Source organism: Schistocerca nitens, chromosome 5 (assembly GCF_023898315.1).
Source record: "Schistocerca nitens isolate TAMUIC-IGC-003100 chromosome 5, iqSchNite1.1, whole genome shotgun sequence".
NCBI classification, from domain to species: Eukaryota; Metazoa; Arthropoda; class Insecta; order Orthoptera; family Acrididae; genus Schistocerca; species Schistocerca nitens.
The window spans coordinates 93,438,642-93,465,767 of NC_064618.1; the positions used below are offsets into that span (position 1 = coordinate 93,438,642).

General features: G+C 44.4%; 1 protein-coding gene across 1 annotated transcript in view; it reads left to right on the forward strand.

The window, feature by feature from the left end:
* Positions 1-343: 343 nt before the first annotated feature.
* The window catches only part of LOC126260294 (SCY1-like protein 2), a 963,146-nt gene continuing 936,363 nt past the window's right edge, over positions 344-27,126 (forward strand). The window contains exons 1-3 of the mRNA XM_049957618.1: positions 344-475; positions 3,080-3,310; positions 3,371-3,424. Of these exons, the coding sequence (XP_049813575.1) occupies positions 344-475; positions 3,080-3,310; positions 3,371-3,424 (417 nt within the window). The remainder of the gene's footprint in view (positions 476-3,079; positions 3,311-3,370; positions 3,425-27,126) is intronic.

The following is a 27,126-nucleotide window of genomic DNA, read 5'->3' on the forward strand; positions in this document are numbered from 1 at the left end:
CGCTTCGTTACAGGACCATTTAGTAATCGCGAAAGCGTTACGGAGATGATAGATAAACTCCAGTGGAAGACTTTGCAGGAGAGACGCTCAATAGCTCGGTACGGGCATTTGTTGAAGTTTCGAGAACATACCTTCACCGAGGAGTCAAACAGTAGAGACCATGAGGATAAAATCAGAGAGATTCGAGCCCATACGGAGGCATACCGACAATCTTCCTTTCCACGAACAATACGAGACTGGAATAGGTGAACCGATAGAGGTACTCAAAGTACCCTCTGCAAAACACCGTCAGGTGGCTCGCGGAGTATGGATGTAGATGTAGATGTAGATGTAGATCGAAGGCATGTCACGTCACAGATTGACTCGGCTCATGCGCGGACCCACTCTCCTCGACTTGCGCACGCGCGCCACCATAAATAGCCTGCCTCAAAGACGCAAAGAGAGCAAGGCACAGAGACAACGATCAAAGATGGAAGTAAGAATCGATATCGCCTGGCGCCAGAAACCCACCGGATCAATCGTCTTATCTTTTGCTACTAATATTGTAACGTTGTTGGTTTATTTTGTGTTGTTAGCGGTGCTGATAGACAATAAAAGCGGGTTAAAAGCTGTGAGCTGTCTGGGGAAGTTAACCTTGCATTACTGACCAACTGTTTCACCAGGTATCCAGTCAAGCTTACCAAATTCCCAACCAGACTAACATTAATTATAATCTTTTAATAGTCATACGACAACCGGTGATATATATATATAAAAGATAATTTAAATAAAAAGAAATAAATCAATTTATATTTGGAAATTTATTTTAACATTGATCATTGAAATTTCAGCATATTAAACTTAATTTCTAACTAAACTGGTGCCTTATTTAGGATTGTGAAAATGTGAGATTGCAATCTTACGGAACACATCAAATATGGAGCCAAGATTGGGAGACTGCATACAACACTGCATTCATAAAACAACACACAAAGAACGTTGAAACATATGCAACAGAAAGTTAACCACTACCAACCGATTCAATTTTCACCCAAAGAAGTTACGTTCGTAGCACAATCCTGTCCGTCATGTAATTACCACACACTGGTATACTAAATTCATATTAACTCTTTGTGAAATCTTCGCGAAAAGAATAGCTGAGGGCTACTTTGATAATTACACCACATGCTTCACGTGGTCAACTTGGTTTACACAAAGAGTGTAACTCCACAATAATTTTGATAATTAAAATAAATTAGATCGAAAAGCAATTTACAAAAGAAAAACCTCGAACTGGTTACTATCGTCTTACTATTAACCTGATGGGTCAAACAATTGTATAAGCACGTGGTACTGGTTTCACAAAGTACACCCCACGTGGGTTGAAGATAAAGAAAAGTTGCTATATTGAAAAATATTGTCAAGACGAGACGTTATACTCTCACGCACATTCGCATTTAAGATTGATGAACTTAGTTCGAGTTACTGATCAACACGTGGTTCCACTTTACTCACAAAGTAGTGACAAAGCAACTACCGGAATATATTCTGAACTTCACACGAGAATTACACTGCGCTGCAATTTAAGATAACATTAGATATTTTAGAGCTAAACCTGAAATAAAGGTGATTAAATTTTCAGTTAGGCTGAACTTAAGAAATCCATTGTCCTACGGACTTAGCAGACACGCGCTTAGCCGGAGATCTTACCACTTCAGACGCTCGCCGCGGACAGACTGACCTAGTCCCTTCCTGAGGGTTGGCTCCCCAAATACAAACGGAAGTGGCCAGAGGGGCAGCTTCCTATACCAACATGACAAAGGACAGACAGGACCATACTAAGGATAGAAATACAAAATTGTTGAGGCTTTCGTGGCCACTTGTTGACAAACTGCCTATTTGCTTCTGTCTCGGGTTCTTCGGCCGACGTTCATCTAATGATTTTTCTGACGTTTCGCCAGCACGAGTGGCTGGCATTGTCAAAGCTTCATCCTCCATTGCCGGTGGTGAACTGGAGCCGAGCTCGCGGGCGCAGGCTATATGTACCTGGCTCGCCAACGTCCGAGGGCTTCTCCGCGGTCATTTCCGGTGCGGTTCTCCTCTTGCTACCTGCGACGGTCGTTCGCTGCAGTACGGGAAGCCAGGATCCGTTGACCTTAAGGCTTTCCTCTTTCTTGTTCAAACTGTTCGCGTGTTTTTGTATTTCTACAGCTTCTCTGAACAAGCGCGTGTGATAGTGCTTCTCTACAGCCAGAACTTCCGTGTCGGCGAATTTTATTACATGGTCGGTCTCATTCAGTGCGTGCTCTGCCACGGCCGATTTCTCCACCTGCCCCAACCTGCAATGTCGCTTATGCTCTTTGATCCTGGTGTTAATGGATCGTCCAGTCATTCCGACATATAGGTACATATAGCCTGCGCCCGCGAGCTCGGCTCCAGTTCACCACCGGCAATGGAGGATGAAGCTTTGACAATGCCAGCCACTCGTGCTGGCGAAACGTCAGAAAAATCATTAGATGAACGTCGGCCGAAGAACCCGAGACAGAAGCAAATAGGCAGTAAGGATAGAAACCTCTTTGCTTTTAGAAAGCGTAGCTACCTGTTCCGACGTTGGTCCTACTGTTCTCTAGCAGACAGGCTTGTCTGCTACCCTGAGGCATGCAACTAGAAATACATTTGCTCATTCATCCTGTCACACAGAAGGGAAGGGGTTTGACAGTATCTTATCATATAAAGTATATAAAAGAAAGCGGATGTAGGTTCCGTATGAGACTGTAAGACATGAATTACATATAAACTGTGTTTTAAAGTGTAGTAGTGTGACAGATCGTTCTTGTTTATGTGTAAAAGTAACACGTTCCACTACTCAGTCTCCTCCCAGATAGAAACGCCACAGTAAATTTAGAAGAGGAATTTATGCCGTAAATGACAACAGATTTAAGAAATTAAACATGAAAGGAATCCAACAGAGACCTTTCAATATTTTTAGGTTAATACCTTTGTCCATGTTTTCTCGTCCATTTACTATTAATTGCGAGTCGTGTTCTAAAAATAATGTGTTCCTCGGTCAGTAAAAGCGCGTGGGATTTGCGTGTTGCAGGAGGTGTCGGTGTTCGTGTTCGAGAAGCGGTGCGCGGAGAAGCTGCACAAGCCGAAGCGCAAGGAGATGGTGACGGAGGTGCTGCGCGGCAGCGTGCGCCAGCTGGAGCGCTTCCGCCACCCCAAGCTGGTGCAGGTGGTGCACCCCGTGGAGGAGTGCGGCGACACGCTCGCCTTCGCCTGCGAGCCCGTGCTCGGCTCGCTCGCCAACCTGCTGGCCGCCAACGCCAGCGCGGGCGGCGGGGGCGGCGGCGGCGGCGGCGCCTCCACGCCGGACGGCCTGGCGCCGCAGGCGGGCCGCGAGTACCGCTTCCTCGACATCGAGTACAAGTACGGCATCCTCCAGGTCAGTGTGCGGCTGCCCGGGAAACATCAGGGACGTAGCGTGCGCGCGAATGGTAACTTATAGCGACCAGTGTGCTTACGATATCGGCGTGGAAGTTGGTGATTTACTGACAATGTTCTAACCAACGTGCCGCGATGGGAGGGGTGGGGAGGAGGTAGCGGGGTACTCCTATATAGTGAGGGCAGTTACAAGGAGAATTCTAATTGGCGCCACGCACATTTCAGTCGAACTGTGAGGGCTATTCGGAAAGTAATGTCCGCTAATAAATGAAAGGTTTGTTTTCGTTTGCTATTGTTCTATAGCGTTACTTGTACTGCGTTAACCGGTTTACGGCTTGGAATGCCACCTTCAGACATTTACTTACTATTTTCGCCAATGAAGTTACAACATTTCTAAACTACATTGGAAAGGAAACTACCGACTACACTGAAGGAGAAACACAGTAAATAACAGCTTTGACAGTGTGGCGGTAATGCAGTGAATAACTATAAGCGGACGAAACACGGAAAACTTTAACACGAAATAGGAACAAAAAATTGTTCAAATGCCCCTGAGCACTATGGGACTTATATCTGAGGTCATCAGTCCCCTAGAACTTAGAACCACTCAAATCTAGCTAACCTAAGGACATCACTCACATCCATGCCGCAGGCAGGATTCCAACCTGCGGCCGTAGCAGACGCGCGGTTCCGGACTGACGCGCCTAGAACCGCTCGGCCACCGCGGTCGGCAAAATTGGAACAACAAGCCTACATAACTGTTTATATTAATAAACAAAAGCAATAAAATAAAGTTAGTACTTGACAGAGTTACTTCAGGAGGTAAGAACTTGGAGATTGATACACAAACCAACTGAAAGAAGAAAGGATTATCAATGTAACTTCTGAATATAGCACGAACTTAAGTAATATCAGCAAGCTAAACAGAAGTGGTCAAATGCAGGAACATGGAAGAGTGTAAGGGAGCATGCAGTAAATGCCATCTTTCAGAATGTGGTGGTGCTACATTTTAGAAAGTGAAAAGTTGAACAACATACGAATATAAAACGAGCAAACAGCAAAACATTAACATTATACTGTGTAACACTGGCATTAATTTTAATACGTCTAGAAGTTGGCTCATCAAGTACTGTTTTTGTTTTACGTGTGAACCGCAGATTTACTTTCAAAATCTTTTCTTAAAGAATTTACTTTATTTACTAGCGATTCATCAAGAACATTAACACATTTAATCACACTATGTGAGCGCGGAAGTAGTTTCCAGTGGGTAACTGATGAAAAAAAAAAGCAGGTTTAAAAATTATAATCAGAAACACCTTCTAAATATCAAGTTACAATTTATTCATAGGCAGAAATAACAATTTTTGTTTGAAAAATATGTAAAAATCAGCCAACTGGTTGCATAAGTTTTGTATATACCTTGACCAGGTTTCGTCACCTCTAAGGATGACTTCATCAGAAGGTAAGGTAATTACATGAAGAACATATCGTCAAAGATGTACAGCGATTTAAGAGCTGAGTTGCTTTTTGTTTGACAGTATAAGCTTTCGGGCTGAGAAGCTTGCCGCTCCCTTTTAACACGGCCGTAGTCACAACCGCTCACAACAACCCCTGTAAAACTACACTGGTGCAAATCTGCAACACACCAGATTACTTTAAACTAAAAATTTTAACAACTCACATAAACACATAAACTATGCACTCCATAGGAGGGATGGAAATGGTACAAAACAATCACATTAAAAAACAAAATTGCTGGCCAACGAAAGTGCAACTTGTTTTTAAAAGAAAGCTCTTGCGGAGGAAGGGTGGCAACTTTATATACTAAAATGACCATTTAAATAAAAACCCATGAAATGCAGTTTTACATAAAATGTACAAACATGCTCTACATTACAAATATACCGCCTCTCAAGATGATAGGCAAGATAAAAACATATTTCAGGAATTCGACCATTACACCTTAAGCAATAATTTCGTTAGCACCGGATCCGACAAACATGACAGAGGCAGCTATTAACGTACAACAGACCGACAGACAGACACTAACTGCCTAACAAATGAGGACGGGAGACAGACGAGCAAGCTGGGGACGAGAGACTGACCAAGAAAACAAGTAGAATTTAACAAGTAAATGAAACAACAAATCACGAATCACGTAACTTCTAATAAACTGCGATGCCTGGCGAAGACCTGGCGCAGCACCCCCAAAACGCTCTCCCGAACCGTCCGCTGCCAGCCGCTTCAACGGACCCAGAAGGCGCGCCGATCTCCCGTCTCACGGCGTCGCAGCTCGCACCGGCCAGACTGATGTCGTGGGTTGACTCCTGTTGCTCTCGTGTCGGGCGCGAAGCCACTAACCCTCGCTATATGGCGCGGCCCACTGGACTGACGTGGCGAGCTCACATGCGCCGACGCTCAAGACGGACAAGTCATCTTGTGTCCCAGTGCGCGACCGACCAACCGATCGATCGATCCAACCGCCAATGACCATTGCCTGAACAAACTCGAGCAGACTGGCGGCCTAACACATACTAGCACTCCGGACGACAAACAGACACTGACTGCCTCACACTGACCCGGCTGACCAACTGAACAGACTCGCCGCCTTGCGAGCTCATAGCGCCCTTTAAATGCACGTGAAGGTTACCTTTCCCCCTTTCCCACCAGAAGGACACACCAAAGTTGCGATTGCCACAGCGGCGCCACTGCCAGAAACGGAGGGAGACTACTCCTCACAACGCGCTGCAGCGCGCTCTTCAAAACAGCAAATTTTACCACAGCTCAACGTGGTTCATTTATTTATTGCAAAGTGTTACACAGGCACAGCTTTGAGTATAATGTTAACGTTTTTTTCTGTTTGCTCATTTTATATTCGTATCTTGTTATACTTTTTAAAATGCAGTACCACCACACTGAAAGATGGCGTTTACTAGATGTTCCCTCACACTACTCCATTTTTCTGCATTTATTGACTTCTGTTTATCTTATTGATAATGCTCAAATTCGTCATATATTGAGTAGTTACACTGTTAATCTTTCTTCTTTCAGTTGGTTTGTGCATCACTCTCCGTGTTTCATACCTCAAGAAGTAGCCTTGTCAATTACTAATTTTATTTTATTGATTTTGTTTATTACTATAAACTGTTATGTAGGCTTGTTGTTCCAGTTTGGTGTTAAAGTTTTTCCTGCTTACTCCGTTCACATTTATTCTGTCCAACATTTACTTCCTACATTACATTATCACCATATTGTCAAAGCAGGTATTTATTGCACGTTCCTGCTTTTATAACTTGTTAGAAACATTGCAAGAAAAGTAGGAAGCTCGCTTTGTAATCCGAAAATCAGTTAACACAAGTACTACTGTAGAACAAAAGCAAACTAGCTCTTTTCTTGTTCTGCCAAGAACTGACGGAAGATTCAGTTATCATATGGTCCGATATCTCGCGAAAAAGCAGTGTCTCCTTACCCCTGTCGATTTCGTCAAGTCGCCCTTTTCAGTTCTGAGCACACACTGAGCACATTAAGATGTAAAGATGCCTAAAACAATAGTCTCTCCCGCCAAGTAATTGTGTACACTGCAGAGCTTCGCCTAATTTCATACAACCTCACATAACGTAACTGCCATGCAGTTCCTTCTTCTTGACAGATCTCGGCTGCAGCTTTTTCAGTAGCACATGTTGGATCACTCACCATACAGCCCGGACGTGGCTCCGTCTCTCTGTCTGACGTTCACCACTGCTCAGATGAACTGCTGCCTATGAAGACATCATTTTTGCACAGACAATGAACTGCAGACCAGTGGAGGGAGTGGCGGAAAGCACAGGCGGCTGCCTTGTACGGAAAGATAGTACAACGCCATGACAATATGTAACAAGGGGAAGGCCTCAGACACGGCCACCGGTTCGGCTCAAATTTGGCAGGTCGCTTGTGTATAACCTAAAACGAAGGAATCTAAGACATTTTGGGTCAACACCCCCGTGTTTTTGAGAAAATCACCCCTAAAAGTTATGACGAGCAATCGACTCAAAATCGGCGGGATCGATTGATAATTGTAAATAGAGCATTTTTCATAATCAAGTATGGGGTCCGAAAACGCATACTTCTCCAGAAGTATGGGAGAAAATCGAACCCTTGTCGCAGTTGGTAGTAAAAACAAACTAACACGTTCGTACACGGCGCAATATGCCATCACAGCCTCTGGAAAAGTGTTTCCTAAGGTTTTCCTGCGTTTACAAGAAACGAATGTTACATTTGGTCCTCGGGGTATCGGGCATGGATGTGTGTGATGTCCTTAGGTTAGTTAGGTTTAAGTAGTTCTAAGTTCTAGGGGACTGATGACCACAGCAGTTGAGTCCCATAGTGCTCAGAGCCATTTGAACCATTTTTTCCTCGGGGTATAGGTCAATCGTTTAACCGACTCGTTGAAAAATGTTTATATTTTCTGCTCCAAATCCGGGAAACTGACGAATGCGATTTACAGAACATTTCTTGAGAATGTTTTAAAATAAACGATTCTGATAACAAGTTTTGTCTAATATTGGTTTCCTGGAGTGGACAACTTAATACTACAATATACGACATAATGTTTATAGCTGGTGAGGATCAGCCGACGAGCACAGTAAAAGTAATACCGCCAAACTGCACACCTGTATGCCAGCCGCGTGATGTTTATTTCCAGCGCCAGGTTAAAAACCTTATTTACAGGCTTCAGAATAGCAGTGTGCTTCTGTAAACCCAGAGGGAATTGCACAACCGCCGGATGCAATAGCTATTCACAGCATAATTCATAACCAACTTTCAGTACCGATTTTTCAGGCGATGATATCGTATGCATGGTACGCATCAAAAGTAATTCCCGAAAAAGACATATTTTTAAATTAAACCAAGTTTGTTTTCCGCCGACTATTCGGAAGGAACAGTGTAGCTGTCGAAAGATTGCATTCATTAGATGTTCTTGGTGCCGTGAGTATATTTGTTTCGAATGTTTATATGACAAGCACCATTAATCTAGTTGTTCGAAGAAAAGTGAGGACACGTAACAGTGACTGGAAGAGCCATTGTAAAGTGACCTGGAATACCATTTTAGTTGTTTACTATCCCAAGAGGTTTGAGAAATTTATTTGCCTACCTTATTATTATCATTCTTTATTGATTTACTTATTCCTTATTAACCTTCCTATCCCTATCAATTGAGATATGGAAAAATACAAACGAGAAGGATAACATCCGCTAGGTTTATTCGAGATTCGAAACCGGGTTCTCCGATTCCCAGCCAGTTACCTTGGCCGTTGCACTGTCGGTGCTGTCGGCGAAAAGCGTTTACCTTGTGGGTACAGAAGCGGCAGTTGTGAAAGTTTCTCCCCTCGATTTCTGGAGAAGTATGCGTTTTCGGACCCCACACTTGATTATGAAAAATGCTCTATTTACAATTATCTATCGATCCCGCCGATTTTGAGTCGATTGCTCGTCATAACTTATAGGGGTGATTTTCTCAAAAACACGGGGGTGTAGACCCAAAATATCTTAGATTCCTTCATTTTAGGCTGTACACAAGCGACCTTCCAAATTTGAGCCGAATCGGTTGGTCGTGCCTGAGGCCTTCCCCTTTTAAGTCGGAGCGGCGAATACGTAGAGACGTAGCTGGAAGATGTAACAGACCGTTACATCATTATCATCATCATTTGAAGACTGATTATGTCTTTCAACGTTCAGTGTGGAGCATAGTCCCCCTTATAAAATTCCTCTATGACCCCCTATTCAGTGCTAACATTGGTGCCTCTTCTGATGTTAAGCTTGTTACTTCAAAATCATTAACCGAATCCAGGTACCTTCTCCTTGGTCTACCCCGACTCCTCCTACCCTCTACTGCTGAACCCATGAGTCTCTTGGGTAACCTTGCTTGTCCTATGCGTGTAACATGCCCCCACCATCCAAGCCTGTTCGCCCTGACCGCTACATCTATATTCATTCCCAGTTTTTCTTTTATTTCCTCATTGTGGACACCCTCTTGCCATTGTTCCCATCTACTAGTACCTGCAATTATCCTAGCTACTTTCATACCCGTAACCTCAACCTTATTGATAAGGTAACCTGAATCCACCCAGCTTTCGCTCCCATACAACAAAGTTGGTCGAAAGATTGAACGGTGCACAGATAACTTAGTCTTGGTACTGACTTCCTTCTTGCAGAAGAGAGTAGACCGTAGCTGAGCGCTAACTTCATTAGCTTTGCTACATCTCGCTTCCAGTTCTTTCACTATGTTGCCATCCTGTGAGAATATGCATCCTAAGTACTTGAAACCGTCCACCTGTTCTTTGTTCCTCCTATTTCGCACTCAATCCGTTTATATCTCTTTCCCAATGACATTATTTTGGTTTTGGAGATACTAATCTTCATACCATAGTCCTTACATTCTTAATCTAGCTCTGAAATATTACTTTGCAAACTTTCAATCGAATCTTCCATCACAGCTAAGTCATCCGCATATGCGAGACTGCTTATTTTGTGTTCACATATCTTAATCTCAACCAACCAGTTTATTGTTTTCAACGTATGATCCACAAATAATATGAACAACAGTGGAGACAGGTTGCAGCCTTGTCTTACTCCTGAAACAACTCTGAACCATGAACTCAATTTACGGTCAATTCTAACTGCTGCCTGACTATCTATGTAAAGACCTTTAATTACTTGCATAAGTTTGCCTCCTATTCCATAATCTCGTAGAACAGACAATAACTTCCTCCTAGGAACCCGGTAATATGCCTTTTATAGATCTAATAAAGCATAGATACAATTTCCAGTTCCATTCGTAACAGTTCTCAATTATTTGCCGTTAGCTAAAGATCTAGTCCTGACAACTAAGAGGCCTAAACCCACACAGATTTTCATCCAATTTATCCTCAACGAATGCTCGAACTTTCCTTTCAACAATACCTGAGAAGATTTTACCCACAACGCTGATTAAAGAGATACGCCTGTAGTTGTTCCAATCTTTTCTGTTTCCATGTTTAAAGATTGGTGTAATTACTGCTTTCGTCCAGTCTGATGTAACCTGTCCCGACTCCCACGCCATTTCAATTATCCTGTGTAGCCATTTAAGACCTGACATTCCACTATATTTGATGAGTTCCGACTTAATTCCATCCACCCCAGCCGCTTTATTGCACTGCAATCTATTGACCATTTTCTCCACTTCCTCAGATGTGATCCTATTTCCATCATCATTCCTATCCCATTGTACATCTAAATCTGATCGTATTTTAACCTACATTGAGTAACTCTTCAAAATATTCCCTCCATCTACCCAAGGCATCAACAGGATTCAGCAGCAGTTTTCCTGACCTGTTCAAAATACTTCTCATTTCCTTCTTACCTCCCTTTCGATGACTGCTAATTACACTCCACAATGGTTTTCCAGCAGCTTGACCCAAAGTCTCCAACCTGTTTCCAAAGTCTTCCCAATATTTCTTCTTGGATGCTGCAATTATCTGTTTGGCTTTATTTCTTTCTTCAACATAACTTTCTCTGTCTACCTGAGTTACAAATAAAATATTTTTTATTTTCACTGTAGTTTCCATTTCTCGACAGATCGTACCTGAACTTTCCGAATAGCGTTCGCAGAATTGCGTCAGAACTTAAAAAGAGGCAATTAATAACGTGGCATAGAATAAGGAAAGCAGAATTCGACTGATGTTAAGTCTCGTTGAGACTTGGTGACAGTTGTCGAGTGTTGTGTGTTGCTGCATGATGTTGCACGCTTTTAGTGTTGTCCAGGGCTGCAGACTGATGCTTGTTGCGTGTTGCTAAGTGTTGTGCACTGTTAGTATCAAATGTTCCTATATGTTTGGCGTTTCTGTCTGTTGTTTAGCGTTGCCAAATATTTTTGAATGTTGATTAGTGTTGCTGAATATTGTTGTTCTGTGTCGCTGTCAAATATTGCATTGTATGTGTTGCCAAATGTTGTTGTTGTTGAGAGTCATTGACGAATGTTGATGCTGAAAACTATTGAGTGTAATTGGTTTAAATTCGGTGATGCTGCGTGAACTAGATTAGGATGTGATGCTCTATAGGGAGCAGACGAGTTTTGCTGTTTCGGCGTCAGATTGATTGACGATGGCTGAAGTAGAGAGTGTAAGTAGGCTGTTTAGGTTTTTATATTGGTAACGCCACGTAGCGCTCTATATGAAAATCACTGACTTTGCTGTGTGCAGTCTGTGGCTGGTTGGCATTGTTGTAATATTCGCCATTGTAGTGTTGGGCAGCTGGATGTTAACAGCGCGTAGTGTTGCGCATTTGGAGGTGAGCCGCCAGCAGTGGTGGATGTGGGGAGAGAGATGACGGAATTTTGAGAGCAGACGATCTGGACGTGTGTCCATCAGAGACAGTAGATTTGTAAGACTGGATGCCATGAACTGCTATATATAATATGACTTTTGAACACTATTAAGGTAAATACATTGTTTGTTCTCTATCAAAATCTTTCATTTGCTAACTATGCCTATCAGTAGTTAGTGCCTTCAGTAGTTCGAATCTTTTATTTAGCTGGCAGTAGTGGCGCTCGCTGTATTGCAGTAGCTTGAGTAACGAAGATTTTTGTGAGGTAAGTGATTTGTGAAAGGTATAGGTTAATGTTAGTCAGGGCCACTCTTTTGTAGGGATTATTGAAAGTCAGATTGCGTTGCGCTAAAAATATTTTGTGTCAGTTTAAGTACAGTCATGCATAATTTTTCTAAGGGGACGTTTCAAGAGGATTTGAAATGTCAACTGGCAATACTAAGAAGAGTGATTTTTAACGAGTATTTTTGTGGCATGTAGTCTTTTGTGTAAGAGAAATATGGACGATAAACAGTACGAACAACAAGAGAATAGACAATTTTGAAATGTCGTACTACAGGTTATTGCTGACGATTAAAACAGATCGGAAGACCAATAAAGAGGTATAAAATCGAATCAGGCAGATTAGTTTTTATGGCAATTAACTAAAAGAAAGGAATAAGTTGACAGTCCATATTCTGGTGTATCTCGCAAATTTGGTATCGTAGCAAAGTGTGAGGGGAGGGGAATAAATTTTAGGGAGCGATCAAGACTTGAATACAGTATCAAGGTTCAGTTGGATGTTCATACAATGTACAGGAATGCAGCCGGTTGACTTCTTCGACAACCTTTGGTACTTCGAAAGATGAATATACTGTTATTGTCAAGGCAGCACTCTGACGAGCTAGAGTTGCGCAGTGGAATATAACCGTCGATAGGAGGCGGTATGCACACCAAATACAATAACACGGCACGTGCAGAAAGACAATCCGCACACACACACAGACACATGCACACGCGCGCGCGCGCGCACACACACACACACACACACACACACACACACACACACACACACATACATACATACATACATAATTAGGCAAGCTTTTGTAGCCAGTGGCTCCTTGAGGCAGACGGGTTAAAGGGGAAGAGGGGTGAAGGAAAAGCATTGGAGAGGTCTAGGAAAAGGTGTAGATTTGGGAAACTTACCCAGAACCAAAGGTCAGGGGAGACTTACTGTCTGGTTCTTTTATGTGTATGCTCTGCCACTGCCTGGTGAATAGATTTTTTGTCTATTCCATTACATTAATCTGAATTCAGAGATACTTTCTGTTGTACGCTATACAGTGCTTTAGGGATATAAGTGCATATATTTCTATTGATGACTGAGGTCAGTGTACTGAACAACAATACATAGTTAGAACGTGTAAGTACGAATGGCTCAAGTAAGGCGTTCATTTTTATTTTCCCCTGGGCTTCAGGTCGGGTATTGAGGAGTGGATACGTGCACGTGAAATGAGTAGTCTGTAGTGACAGGGCATAGATCATTTCCTGGCCCAGTTGTGACCTTGCAGAAAACATCAGGTAGTAAATTATGTGCTGTGTTGGCAGGCTGAATGTTTAACACAGGGGAAAACAACTAACACATTAAAATGGATATGAATTAATGTACCAATTATTGCAATATTTGTAGCTCTATCCCTAACAACCCATATAGCCTCTGTCACCTTTTTTCATCTTTCTTCTGGTTTCCAGCATATGAAATACTTAATGTGAAGGTCCAACGTTACTTACGTGTTTCAGGCAGATTGTTTGTTGAAGTTGTATGTGTAACTATAAGTACAGTATTTTGATTGTGATTTGTATTACTGAACTTTTTCTTTTACAAATTCATTTTTACATCATTACCAACGTTCTTCATTGTTCTATGTCTGGCCATTATATTCATGCTTGTTGTTCCACCAAAAAAATACAACAATGGCTGGATTACCACTCATATACTTAGGAGAAATCATTTTAAACTTCTTTAGGCAACCTGATTTGGATTTTTATAAATACCCTTAGTTACTACAGGTTCGTTCAGTGGAGCTTTAGCCAGTTCCTCCTCACAGAGATTGAGGAAAATGTGGTAGATTGGTTAAGATGGTGTATTCATATCTTAGAGGATTGGATTTCCAGACATTTAGATTCGGATCTTCTTGTGCTCCTAGGTCTCACGGGAATTAAGGATGGTTTATTTTGGCCAATTTCCTCACTCATCATTGTTCAACTGAGCCAATGCTCTCTTTAATGCACATAATGCTTATAATATACACCGTAAAAACTGGAGCCTCCAAACAACCAAATATAAGCAACATCAGAAATCATCGATAGTGAATATTAATTACCAACGGTCAAGCAAACAGCAATAACTGCGTGCTCTGTTGTTTGACCAGGAAGAGAGAAAGATTTGAAGCACATACCAGCGTCCTTAATTATAGTTTTTACTTTAAATCTGCTTTTTATCGTGTGTGTGTGTGTGTGTGTGTGTGTGTGTGTGTGTGTGTGTGTGTGTGTGTGTGTGTTTGTGTGTTGTCTTTCTGCATATGCCGTATTATAGTACTTGCTCGTCGTAGATCTGCCTGCCGAGAGTTTAAATTTCTTTGCACGGGTCTAGTGCGCGTAATGGGGTTGGACAAAAATATGGATATGCTGCCAGATGTGCAAGCTTGAACATGAATGCAGATCCTAGCCAAGAGTGCACGCTGAGCTTCGGTGTCTGACCACTAACGGCACACGTGCCTTGTCGTCAATACGTTGCAAGCATCTGTCGTGGTCAAAGCTGTTCTGCGGGTTGTTCAAAAAGTGCCGTATGATTGTCAGCCGCGCGTGCCGTATGATCGGTCGCCTGCCTAGGTTAACTCCCCTTCAAGTGGACTCTTCCAGCATTCCACTGTTTCGTTTATCTCAGCCAGCGCCAGTAGCATCGTTGGTGTGTGTCGTTACGTGTTGACGTGAACGTTTAAGTTCCTTTGTTACGTTTGTTTCGTTATTGTCACTGTTAAAATGCTAACCATTGAAGAATACAAAGTGACAGTCGTGCAAGAACTGAAAAATACTTATCATGGCAAGAGACTGCATTGTTGTCAATGGTTCAAAAATTTCGTTTAACAAAATGGAAGGGATATTCTTAATGAAACGTTTTTCACTGATGAGGCGTGGTTTCATTTATCCGGGTACATGAAATCGCAAAATTCTAGTATGTGGAGTACTGCGAATCCATTGCGTATTCATGAGGAACCATTTCATTCTCTGAAAATAGGAGTTTGGATTGCAATTTCCAGACGTCGGATTGTGGGTCCCATATTTTTCAACGAAACAGTAAGCGTACAACGATACTGCAGTGATATTCTGTACCCATTCATAGGAGAACTTGTATTAAGTGAAATACTGAACGGTTATTTTCAACAAGATGGTGCAACCGCCCATACAACTCTCGTTTTAACGTCACTTCTTGCTGATATTTATGGTTATCGCATGATTTCACAGGGACTTTGGCCTCCACGATCGCCTGACTTAACACCACCTGACTTTTTATTCTGAGGTGCAGCGAAATCAACTGTCTAAAAACCGTCCAAAATCCATCGATGAATTGAAAACTGCAATATCCACTTTCACTGCTTCTGTTACAGAAGAAATGTTACAGCTTGTGTTTGGGAACGTGATTAGACGAACTGAATTGTGTATTCAACAGCAGGGGGACACTTTCAACATTTAATGTGAAAATTTGTAAGTAAAAATGAATATGCAATTAATTAATAACTTGTATTTCATTGAGTTTCATTTCGGTATATTCACTACGGCATACGGCACACGCGGCTAACTACCATACAGCACTGCGGAGAGACTTGCTGTATGTGGATGTAACTGCATTATGTCGGAGCTAAGTGAATTCGAAAATGGCCAAATTATTTGTGAGACGATGGTGGGTGCTTCCGTAGACAGGCTAGCCGAGCTACTTGGTGTTTCATGAGTTGCCGTATAGAAGATGTATGCTACGTACAGGGAAAATGGAAAAAAACTTCATCTACTAAGGCATAAGGTGGATGAAAGTGTGTGTCGAGTGATCGTGACAGACTCTCATTGAAGACTATTCTGACGAAAAATTAGAGGACTACAGCTGCAAAAGTCATTGTAGAACTACAGTCACACTCGCGAACCACGTCAGAACCAAAACAATTCGAAAGATGCTCCATTAGTAGGGAACTGCAGGGTGAGTGGAATTCCAACAAAGCCATTCATCAATGATGCCAGTGCCCTAAGCAGGAAGCCATAAAATCTGGACTATGGAGCTGTGGAAGGATGTCATTTGATCGGATGAGTCTTATCTCACACTGTTTCCAACATCTGACTGAGTTTACATCCCAGGAACCTAATGGTGGAGGTTCGCTGAATATTTGGGCAGCCGTATTGTGGTATTCCATGGCTCCCATGGTTACTCTGCGATATCGCATTATCATCAAGGATTATTTTGACAGATGAAGTCCATCGCAGGGTACAATATCCGTTCCCCAAGAGTGATGCTGTGCTACAAGACGGTAGGCCTGCTGTTCACACAGCTGGCATAGTGAACTGGTTTTGTGAGAACCAAGATGAACTGTCGCATCTCCTCTGACCACCACTGTCACCAGATCTCAGGGCTATTGAGCCTTTGCGGTCTACTTTGGAGAGAAAGTTGCGTGATCCCTGTCCATCTCCAGCATGGTTACTTGAACTTTACTATTTTGCAGCAAGAATAGTATAAAATATACTTGAAAATCATACAGGATCTTTATTTATACATTTCCAGTAGACTGGAAACTGTTAAGGATGCCCACGTGTTTCGTACACCCTATTTGGTACGGTAATGTGTTGTGATCCTGGCGTTCCCACATACACTACTGGCCATTAAAATTGCTACAACACGACGATGACGTGCTACAGATGTGAAATTTAACCGACAGGAAGAAGATGCTGTGATATGCAAATGATTAGCTATTCAGAGCATTTACACGATGTTGGCGCCGGTGGCGACACATACAACGTGCTGACATGAGGAAAGTTTCCAACCGATTTCTCATGCACAAACAGCAGTTGACCGGCGATGCCTGGTGAAACGTTGTTGTGATGCTTCGTGTAAGGAGGAGAAATGCGTACCATCACGGTTCCGACTTTGATAAAGGTCGGATTGTAGCCTATAGCGATTGCGGTTTATCGTATCGCGACATTGCTGCCCGCTTTGGTCGAGATCCAATGACTGTTAGCAAATATGGAATCGGTGGGTTGAGGAGGGTAATAGGGAACGCCGTGCTGAATCCCAACGGCCTCGTATCACTAGCAGTCGAGATGACAGGCATCTTATCCGCATGGCTGTAACGGATCGTGCAGCCATGCCTCGATCCCTGAGTCAACAGATGGGGACGTTTGCAAGACAACAACCATCTGCACGAACAGTTCGACGATGTTTGCAGCAGTATGGATTATCAGGTCGGAGACCTTGGCTGCGGTTAACCTTGACGCTGCATCATAGACAGGAGCGCCTGCGATGGTGTACTCAACGACGAACCTGGGTGCACGAATGACAAAACGTCATTTTTTTCGGATGAATCCAGGTTATCTTTACAGCATCATGATGGTCGCATCCGTGTTTGGCGACATCGCGGTGAACGCACATTGGAAGCGTGTATTCGTCATCGCCATACTGGCGTATCACCAGGCGTGATGGTATCGGGTGCCATTGGTTACACGTCTCGGTCACCTCTTGTTCGCACTGACGGCACTTTGAACAGTGGACGTTACATTTCAGATGCGTTACGACCCGCGGCTCTACCCTTCATTCGATCCCTGCGAAACCCTACATTTCGGCAGGATAACGCACGACCGCATGTTACAGGTCCTGTACGGGCCTTTCTGGATACAGAAAATGTTCGTCTGCTGCTCTGGCCAGCACATTCTCCAGATCTCTCACCAACTGAAAACGTCTGGTCAATGGTGGCCGAGCAACTGGCTCGTCAAAAATGGTTCAAATGGCTCTGAGCACTATGGGACTCAACTGCTGTGGTCATAAGTCCCCTAGAACTTAGAACTACTTAAACCTAACTAACCTAAGGACAGCACACAACACCCAGCCATCACGAGGCAGAGAAAATCCCTGACCCCGCCGGGAATCGAACCCGGGAACCCGGGCGGGGGAAGCGAGAACGCTACCGCACGACGACGAGATGCGGGCAACTGGCTCGTCACAATACGCCAGTCGCTACTCGTTATGATCTGTGGTATCGTGTTGAAGCTGCTGTACACGCCATCCAAGCTATGTTTGACTCAATGCCCAGGCGTATCAAGGTCGTTATTATGGCCAGAGGTGGTTGTCCTGGGTACTTATTTCTTAGGATCTATGCACCCAAATCGTGTGAAAATGTAAGCACATGTCAGTTTTATTGCAATATATTTGTCCAATGAATACCCGTTTGTCATCTGCATTTCTTCTTGGTGTTGCAGTTTTAATGGCCAGCAGTGTATTTGGCCATTCCCTGTATGTTGCAGGAGCTATGCAGCAGTCGAGAGAGTTTCATAGCATAGGCTAACGTGGCGAGCTGCTTCAAATCGGTCGTCAGATTGAAGACAACAGATTTAATGTGTTTATTGCACTAATGACAGTGACAGTTTGAACACCTGGATATACTTAAGAGAACTTACCCGAAAACCATGGCTGTGCAAAACAGTGTAACAGCAGTATGTGATTAAGATTACATACAGAGAGGCGGCGCCGCGCACATTAAGAAGTTCGAGTGAACAAGAATAATCAGTCTAGAAATAATTTGATGACCATAATATAGCATTTTTCGCTCTACCACGAAGTATTTCTATTTAGTGGGCGTGCACAAATACCGCATCGGATACATTCAGGCACAGTATAACTTCATGTCGTGTTACGCGCTTCGATTGCAGCGTATCACACCATATTGAATTTTCAAAGTTCAGAGTGGTGGACGAGGTGGCCTATTCTACAACTTATTTTAAATCTATGTGACGATGCTGTGCTGAGTATATTTATATGTTTTGGCGATGCCATTACGGTCTTCTGAATTTAGGACATGGTGTAGAAAAGATCTAAGGACGGTCATTACTAACTGAAACCGGTCATCGTCAAAAGAAGTAATATTGCGATCGAAGACTGCAATAAAAAACATTTGAGAGATCGTATACACTTCTGTAAGTCTTACCGTTCTTGGATCTTCATGTACTTAAACTGTCAAATTACAAAACTCCAGTCACGGTCATGTAAATTGTTATGAGTGTCTCATTTGGAATAGTTTTGCGCATGCACCTACACCCTCACTTGCATCCTAGTATCAGAACTACGGAGATTTTATTAGAGCGCCCCTAGCAACTTTTCCTCTTCGGAAACACTGTAGCACTCGAAATGTAAAGTTTGCTCCAACACCTTCACGTGAATAAAGAAAAGAAACCTATCAGCTGCCTTTTATGTTCTGAATGTTCGTGCAACGTAACAGAATCGTTTACGCTCATGGCATCTTACTTCACGGCATTTCATTCCAGACTTCCTCTTCAGCGGGAGTGGACAACAATGTTCACCATTTGTGGTGAGAATCCTTGTAACACACAGAAGATTATAGCCAAGAAGGGCCCGTGATTCTAACTAGCTGACGTACAGCCATCTGGTTTCTTTCTTATACTACACTCCTGGAAATGGAAAAAAGAACACGTTGACACCGGTGTGTCAGACCCACCATACTTGCTCCGGACACTGCGAGAGGGCTGTACAAGCAATGATCACACGCACGGCACAGCGGACACACCAGGAACCGCGGTGTTGGCCGTCGAATGGCGCTAGCTGCGCAGCATTTGTGCACCGCCGCCGTCAGTGTCAGCCAGTTTGCCGTGGCATACGGAGCTCCATCGCAGTCTTTAACACTGGTAGTATGCCGCGACAGCGTGGACGTGAACCGTATGTGCAGTTGACGGACTTTGAGCGAGGGCGTATAGTGGGCATGCGGGAGGCCGGGTGGACGTACCGCCGAATTGCTCAACACGTGGGGCGTGAGGTCTCCACAGTACATCGATGTTGTCGCCAGTGGTCGGCGGAAGGTGCACGTGCCCGTCGACCTGGGACCGGACCGCAGCGACGCACGGATGCACGCCAAGACCGTAGGATCCTACGCAGTGCCGTAGGGGACCGCACCGCCACTTCCCAGCAAATTAGGGACACTGTTGCTCCTGGGGTATCGGCGAGGACCATTCGCAACCGTCTCCATGAAGCTGGGCTACGGCCCCGCACACCGTTAGGCCGTCTTCCGCTCACGCCCCAACATCGTGCAGCCCGCCTCCAGTGGTGTCGCGACAGGCGTGAATGGAGGGACGAATGGAGACGTGTCGTCTTCAGCGATGAGAGTCGCTTCTGCCTTGGTGCCAATGATGGTCGTATCCGTGTTTGGCGCCGTGCAGGTGAGCGCCACAATCAGGACTGCATACGACCGAGGCACACAGGGCCAACACCCGGCATCATGGTGTGGGGAGCGATCTCCTACACTGGCCGTACACCACTGGTGATCGTCGAGGGGACACTGAATAGTGCACGGTACATCCAAACCGTCATCGAACCCATCGTTCTACCATTCCTAGACCGGCAAGGGAACTTGCTGTTCCAACAGGACAATGCACGTCCGCATGTATCCCGTGCCACCCAACGTGCTCTAGAAGGTGTAAGTCAACTACCCTGGCCAGCAAGATCTCCGGATCTGTCCCCCATTGAGCATGTTTGGGACTGGATGAAGCGTCGTCACACGCGGTCTGCACGTCCAGCACGAACGCTGGTCCAACTGAGGCGCCAGATGGAAATGGCATGGCAAGCCGTTCCACAGGACTACATCCAGCATCTCTACGATCGTCTCCATGGGAGAATAGCAGCCTGCATTGCTGCGAAAGGTGGATATACACTGTACTAGTGCCGAAATTGTGCATGCTCTGTTGCCTGTGTCTATGTGCCTGTGGTTCTGTCAGTGTGATCATGTGATGTATCTGACCCCAGGAATGTGTCAATAAAGTTTCCCCTTCCTGGGACAATGAATTGACGGTGTTCTTATTTCAATTTCCAGGAGTGTATTTGGACGGTGCGCAGAAATGGGTGATCCACGAAGATTCAGCGGTAAAATGTCAGTCCAGAAGACAGCGTGATATTAAGTGAAACAATAAATTTCAACTGTGGGGAAGTACAAGTTTCCGTCATCAGGAAAGAGAATGTACACCACTCGAGAAATTTCTAAACCATGTCGGACAAACAGATCTAAAGGTGTAAGAGACTTTTAAAATGAGTAATGAGTTGATGAGTCGTGTAAAGTGGTCACTTATCCCCAGCAAGAGTTTAGGAAGTTATAAAACTGCTTGGGTGTAATAAACAATTACGAGGGCGTTCTGTAAGTAACGCAACACACTTTTTCTCAAAACAGGTTACTTTTATTCGGGATTCCAGTACATCATATTATTCCGAACACTTTTGGTATCAAAAACCGTATTTTTCAACTTGTTCTCCGTTCAATGCGACGGTTTGCACGATCTTACAGGGAGGAGCTGTGCGACCGCACGGTGCCACTTTACTGCGCGACGTCGGAGCCGACGTCTCGGCTGCGTCAGTAACGTCTCCTTCATCCACGTACTCCTTCCCGCGGAGTGAATCATTCATTGGGCCAAACAGATGGCAGGTGTGAGGTACGGGCTGTAGGGTGGACGAGGATGAACACAATGAAGTTCTGTGAGCTCCACTCGGGTGCGCAGACTTGCGTGTGGCCTTGCGTCCTTGCGTTGCCATTGACAAGCACAAGTTCGACTACATTTTTATCGCGACGAATACGCGGAAGTCGTTCCTTCAATTTCCTAAGGGTAACACAATACACTTCAGAGTGGATCGTTGCACATGAGGAAGGACATAAAACAGAATAACCCCTTCAGAGTACCAAAAGGCTGTCGCCGTGCTTGTACCGGCTTTGAATATTTTCTTCAGAGGGGAGGTGATGTGCCGCAGCTCTATGGATTGCCTTTTTGTTTCCGGTTTGAAATAATGAACCCGTGTTTCATCGCCTGTGACAATGTTAGACAAAAAATTGTCATGATCACCTTACAACGTGCAGGGAATAATCCCACACGGATGGTCCTTCGTTTCTCTTCGTGGTCTCCTGTTAGGCGGCGAGGAACACAGCGGGCCCACACATTTGAGTACACCAAGTGGCGGACTAGTGTGTCAGCACTGCCAACAGAGACGTCCAGTTGTTCAGCGAGGTGTTTAATTGTGTTCTGTCGATCACTTAGAATGAGAGTGTCCACACGTTCCAGCAACACAGGAGTCACAGTTGCACGTCGACCGCCAGGCACATGGGAGATCGCACAGGTTTGCGCGATTTTGTTGTGATCACGGCATATGCCTCACCCAGCGTCTCAGCGTGCTTTCGCTCACTGCCAGGTCTCCTTAGACTTTTTTCTTTTCTTTATCGAGTTTCGATTCCCCGCAAAGGGGGCGGGCTGGGAGCAGCTTAGTATGCCGCTCTTCAGCCTACAGAATATGTTTTTAAAAAATGAAGATAATAAATAATAAAAGCAGGCGATAAAATCAGTGACTTAAATGGTAAAATGGCGGAAAATAGTGGAACTTAAATCATAAAATATAGGATTGATGATGCTAATAAAATACATATGAAGCAGACAGGTAAAATAATAGACAGACAATTAAAAAAACATGGCAACAGTCTGGTTTCTGTTTGCAAGAGATATAAAATTCACACCTGGCGACAGCACGATTTCTGTTCACAACACTTTGGAAAAAGTGAATACCACAGCTGAGGGCAGACGGAGGGAACCTGGACAGATGATGGGAAAGAAAAGTGGGGGAAGGAGAGGGAAAACGAAGTGGGAGGGAGGGGGGAAGGAGCCGATGGAGGACGAGGACCCATAAGAGCGGGGGGGGGGGGGGGGCTGGGCAGATGCGACAGGGAGTGCGGAAAGGCAGAGGAGGGGAATACAAAAGGACTTGTGGGAGGGAGAAAGGAGACAGAGAGAGGTTGGGTGGGGAGAAAACAGGATGGAAGGGGGGTGGGGAAGAAGGAGCCTGGGGAAAGAGGAAAGTAGGGGGGGGGGGTGAGGATCAGAGTTGATAGGAGGGATAAATTGAGTGAGAGAGGCCATCATCTGGGAGGGGGGGTTGATGGAAGCCACCTTGGGAAAGAAGATGAAGGATGTAGAGATGGAGGGCAGGGGGGACACAACAGTGAATGCATGGCAGAGGGCGGGGGTTGGAGAGGAGAGGAGCAAACAGGGGGTGAGGGGGAACAAGGCGGCGGGAGGTGTAGAGTATGTAGATATGTTCCAGGAAGTGGAGCAGATGGGAGAAAGGAAGGGGTCATAGCGGATTCGCGTGGGGGACAGGAGGTGTATACAGAAGGTGAGGCGGAGTGCATGGTGCACAAGGAGCTGGAGGGACTTATAGAATTTGAGTGGGGGGGGGGCGGATATCCAAGTGGGTCTGGCATAACAAAAGATGGGATGGGTTAAGGATTTGTAGGTGTGGAGGGTGGTAGAGAGATTCAACCCCCATGTCCAGCGAGAGAGGAGTTTGAGGAGTCGGTGGTGGTTGTGGGCTTTGGGTTGGATAGAGCAGAGATGAGGGATCCAGGTCAGGTGACGGTCAATGGTGACGCCAAGGTAGGTGATGGTGGGGGAGAGGTGGACAGGATTGGCGCAGATGGTAAGGGAGAAATCAAGGAGCCAGAAGGAGCTGGTTGTAGACCTAAAATGATTGCCTGGGTCTCGCAAGGATTGATTTTCAGGAGCCACTGGTTACACCACGCGGCGAAAAGGTCAAGGTGATTCTGTAGAAGGCGTTGGGACCGTTGGAGGGTAGGAGCGCGGGCAAGAAATGCGGTGTCATCAGCAAGCTGGTTTACTGGATTGGGGGGGGGGGGGGCATATCTGCCGTGTACAGGTGGTAGAGGAGAGCGGAGAGGACAGAGCCCTGGGGCACACCTGCAGAGGGGTAGAAGGTGTGGGAATCAGCATTATGGCTGCTAACGTAGGATGGGCGGCGGGAGAGAGAGGGTGTAGCTGACAGGAAGGGCGTAGGTTTGGAGTTTAAACAGGAGACCAGGATGCCAGACACTGTCATAGGCCTTTTCGAGGTTGAGGGAGACAAAAATGGCGGAGCGACGGGAGTTAAGCTGGAGGGAGAGGAGATGCGTGAGGCGTAGGAGTTGGTCATCGGCAGAGAAGGAAGGTCGAAAGCCACATTGGTTGTTTGTTGAGGACGTGGTTTCGTTGGAGGTGGTGATGGATGCGCCGGATAAAAATGAATTCCAAGAGTTGCCTTAGACATTCTACAAGCGCCTACGAATATATGCGGTGCTCGGTTTTCCAGCAAAAGAAACTCATTGGTAGCTGTCCGTTATAGGCGCCATTTTGAAGTAAGCCTACTTTGAGAAATGTGATACACACTATGCTGTGTTTCCGTAAGACAGCACAATATGTATCATGCGTTTCTCCAAGTATATCGACGCTGCTGACAGCCGCCTGAAAAAAATTTTTTTGGCAACTTTGAAGTGTGCGTATAGCGCCGTCATCTGTCGGAACTTCATGAAACTGTACAAGCTAAACTGCGGATATTACACGGTGTCCCACAACACATTCCGATTTTTTCAGCCGAAATTGGCCGAGAGAGAAGAAGTGTTGGATTACTCACTGAACTCCTATTTACATGCCGAAAATTGGTCCTCTAACTTCAGTGATTAAGGACGTAAGCAGTAAATTCAGCTCACAGTACGTACATCGACCGTGGTCGTTTGAGGGTCTTTGACAAACCTAGGTCCAGTTTCCGCGCTGCGAGTGAGACGTCTAAATTTTTGGCTGTGATGGTGGAGTAGGAACTCCAGTTTTATGGGAACTGTTTGGAGACCAAACCACTCGCCTCCACCACGCAGACGGCAGTGAGCACACGTAGGACCGTTGTTACTGGCACTGACGGACGAAGACAACTAATCAACACTCCAATCTTCGTGGACCGTGGAAAACATGTTGCCTATCGATATCCGTCATCGTAGACTGGAGTTACGGAGCAGAAACAACTGGAATGTCAAGAATGAATATTCAGTCTGTAGCTGTGTGTGTGTGTGTGTGCTGATATGAAACTTCCTGGCGGAGTAAAACTGTATGGCCGATTGGGACTCGAATCTGGGACCTCTGTCCTTCGCTGGCATGAGCTCTACCGACTGAACTACCCTTGCACGACTCATGACCTGCCGTCACAGCCCTACTTCGGCCAGCACCTAACACTACTTTCCAAACTTCACACAAATTCTCCTGAATATCCTACCCAACTGATACTTTTGGAAGAAAGAATACGTAGAATGAAACATCTTGAGCCATAACCTAGGCGACTGTTTACGCTATGAATTTTCTCTCTGTAGCGAAGTGTGCTAATTTGAAACTTTCTGACGGATAAATACACTTTTAATCTGCCAGTAAGTTTCAAATCCACTGCAGAGTGAAAACTCGTTGTGGGAGCTGCATGGATTTCGATGTTTCCTTAACAGTGGAAACTGGCCAGCTTTGTCACTGAATACCTGTATAGTGCGATATCTGAATAACTCAAATGGCGTGCCATGAGTGACAGTGTCCAGTTTCGGGAGATAATTACTGCTGTGGAACACATCTGGAATGCTATCGCGTGCCATCTCCGCACCCGCAAATCAGCGGCCGGTAATTTACGGGAATTGCGTGACCTGTGAGTACAAATCTGGTGCCACATGCCTCCGCAACCTGTCAACAGTTCGTCGAAACCGTGCCACTCAGAATGGCTGTTACGCTGCTTTCCAAAGGTGGATCAACACATCACTAAGCAGGTAACCTGGTTTATCAGTGTGCTTCTCTTTCTTTGACATCTAAACATGAATACCACGGATTGTTATAAATTTATGTCATGGATCTGCTCTTTTACTTCTTGAAAGTGATTCTCGTATTATTGTAACAGACAAAAATATTGCATTTCGTTGGTTACGATATTAACCAAAACCTACAATGTTTTTTTTTGTTTTTTTTTTTTTTTTAATACACGACCCTTGACAAAAAGTGCTTGTTCATTGGCTCTAAATTGTCCACACATCAATGAATAGAAGATCTCAGCTTGTGCTAAAGATGTCAGTAGCAACAAATTTTTGGAGGTGGCCGTTGGCAACTCTGCAAGGATCGCAGTAGCTGATTGATTAGCCTCATCGCCTATAAAGGGAAGCTAAATTTGGACGGAAATCTGTTTAATGAAACTCAAAAGCTCATTTGTAGCGCAAGAATTAGATCACTGTCACTTGTATTGTATTACAGGCTGCTGATTGAAACACATTTGGCGTTCAGGGAAAAATAGGTATGCTTTGACATTATCTGCAAAATTCGAGTAGCAGTTAACAACCTCGAAATTTCATCAGATTAGCGCTACATCGCACGTGAATTTCATTTAGCCTGCTTCGTTGGCTACTGCGATCAGCGACAATATTACGAGCTGCTGTTTCCAACAACTGTATGCGCGATTTGGTCCGACATAATCCGTCCGAACAATTGGTGCATTCAAGCCATTCTTCTTTTTAATTTGTGTATTTCAGAACTGTGTGCCTGTTTGGTGAACAGCTGGTGATATTTTGAATCTAGATTGTTGTGCCGTATAGCTTTACATCAGCTCTCCGGATTTTTTAAGTGGATGCGGTGGCAATAATCATGAAAGAAACGACAAAATATTTTTATTCGCTTATTTGAAAGTACGTATATTTGGGATTATTAGTCCATATTTTTACTTTGAAATTCGAACTACATATTGCATGCAAAAATTAAAAGCCTAAACAGTGAAATTATGTGCGGTGACCACTTTTTCAGGTTTCCACTGTAGAAACAACTTTTTTGCTCGATCTTTCTTCTGCTCTTAAGCTTCAGAAACAAGTTTTCTGCTGTTAAGTGCAATCTGAGTATAGTTTCAGTTAATTTGTCTTCGTACAAGGTGAATATATTGATGTTTTCTTATATTGCCATGGCCTGGTAAACTGTTTAAGAAGCGTAGTATGGCCCATATTACGAATATAAAGAGACAAAATGGTACTGAGTGCATATCAAGTAATTCATGGAACAGGTATTGTGCCAGGAGAAGCAAATCATGATAGAAACAACTGTTTCACAATTGTGGATGTGGAATTGGCAACAGAGGCACATAGAAAAGACTGCTAGTTCTCTGAGTGTGGAGGAAATGTGAATTTGGTGGATGATGGAAAGACAATAGGTGTGACTCGTACATTACACATTCTATGTCAAAACTGTGATGTTGACATATCA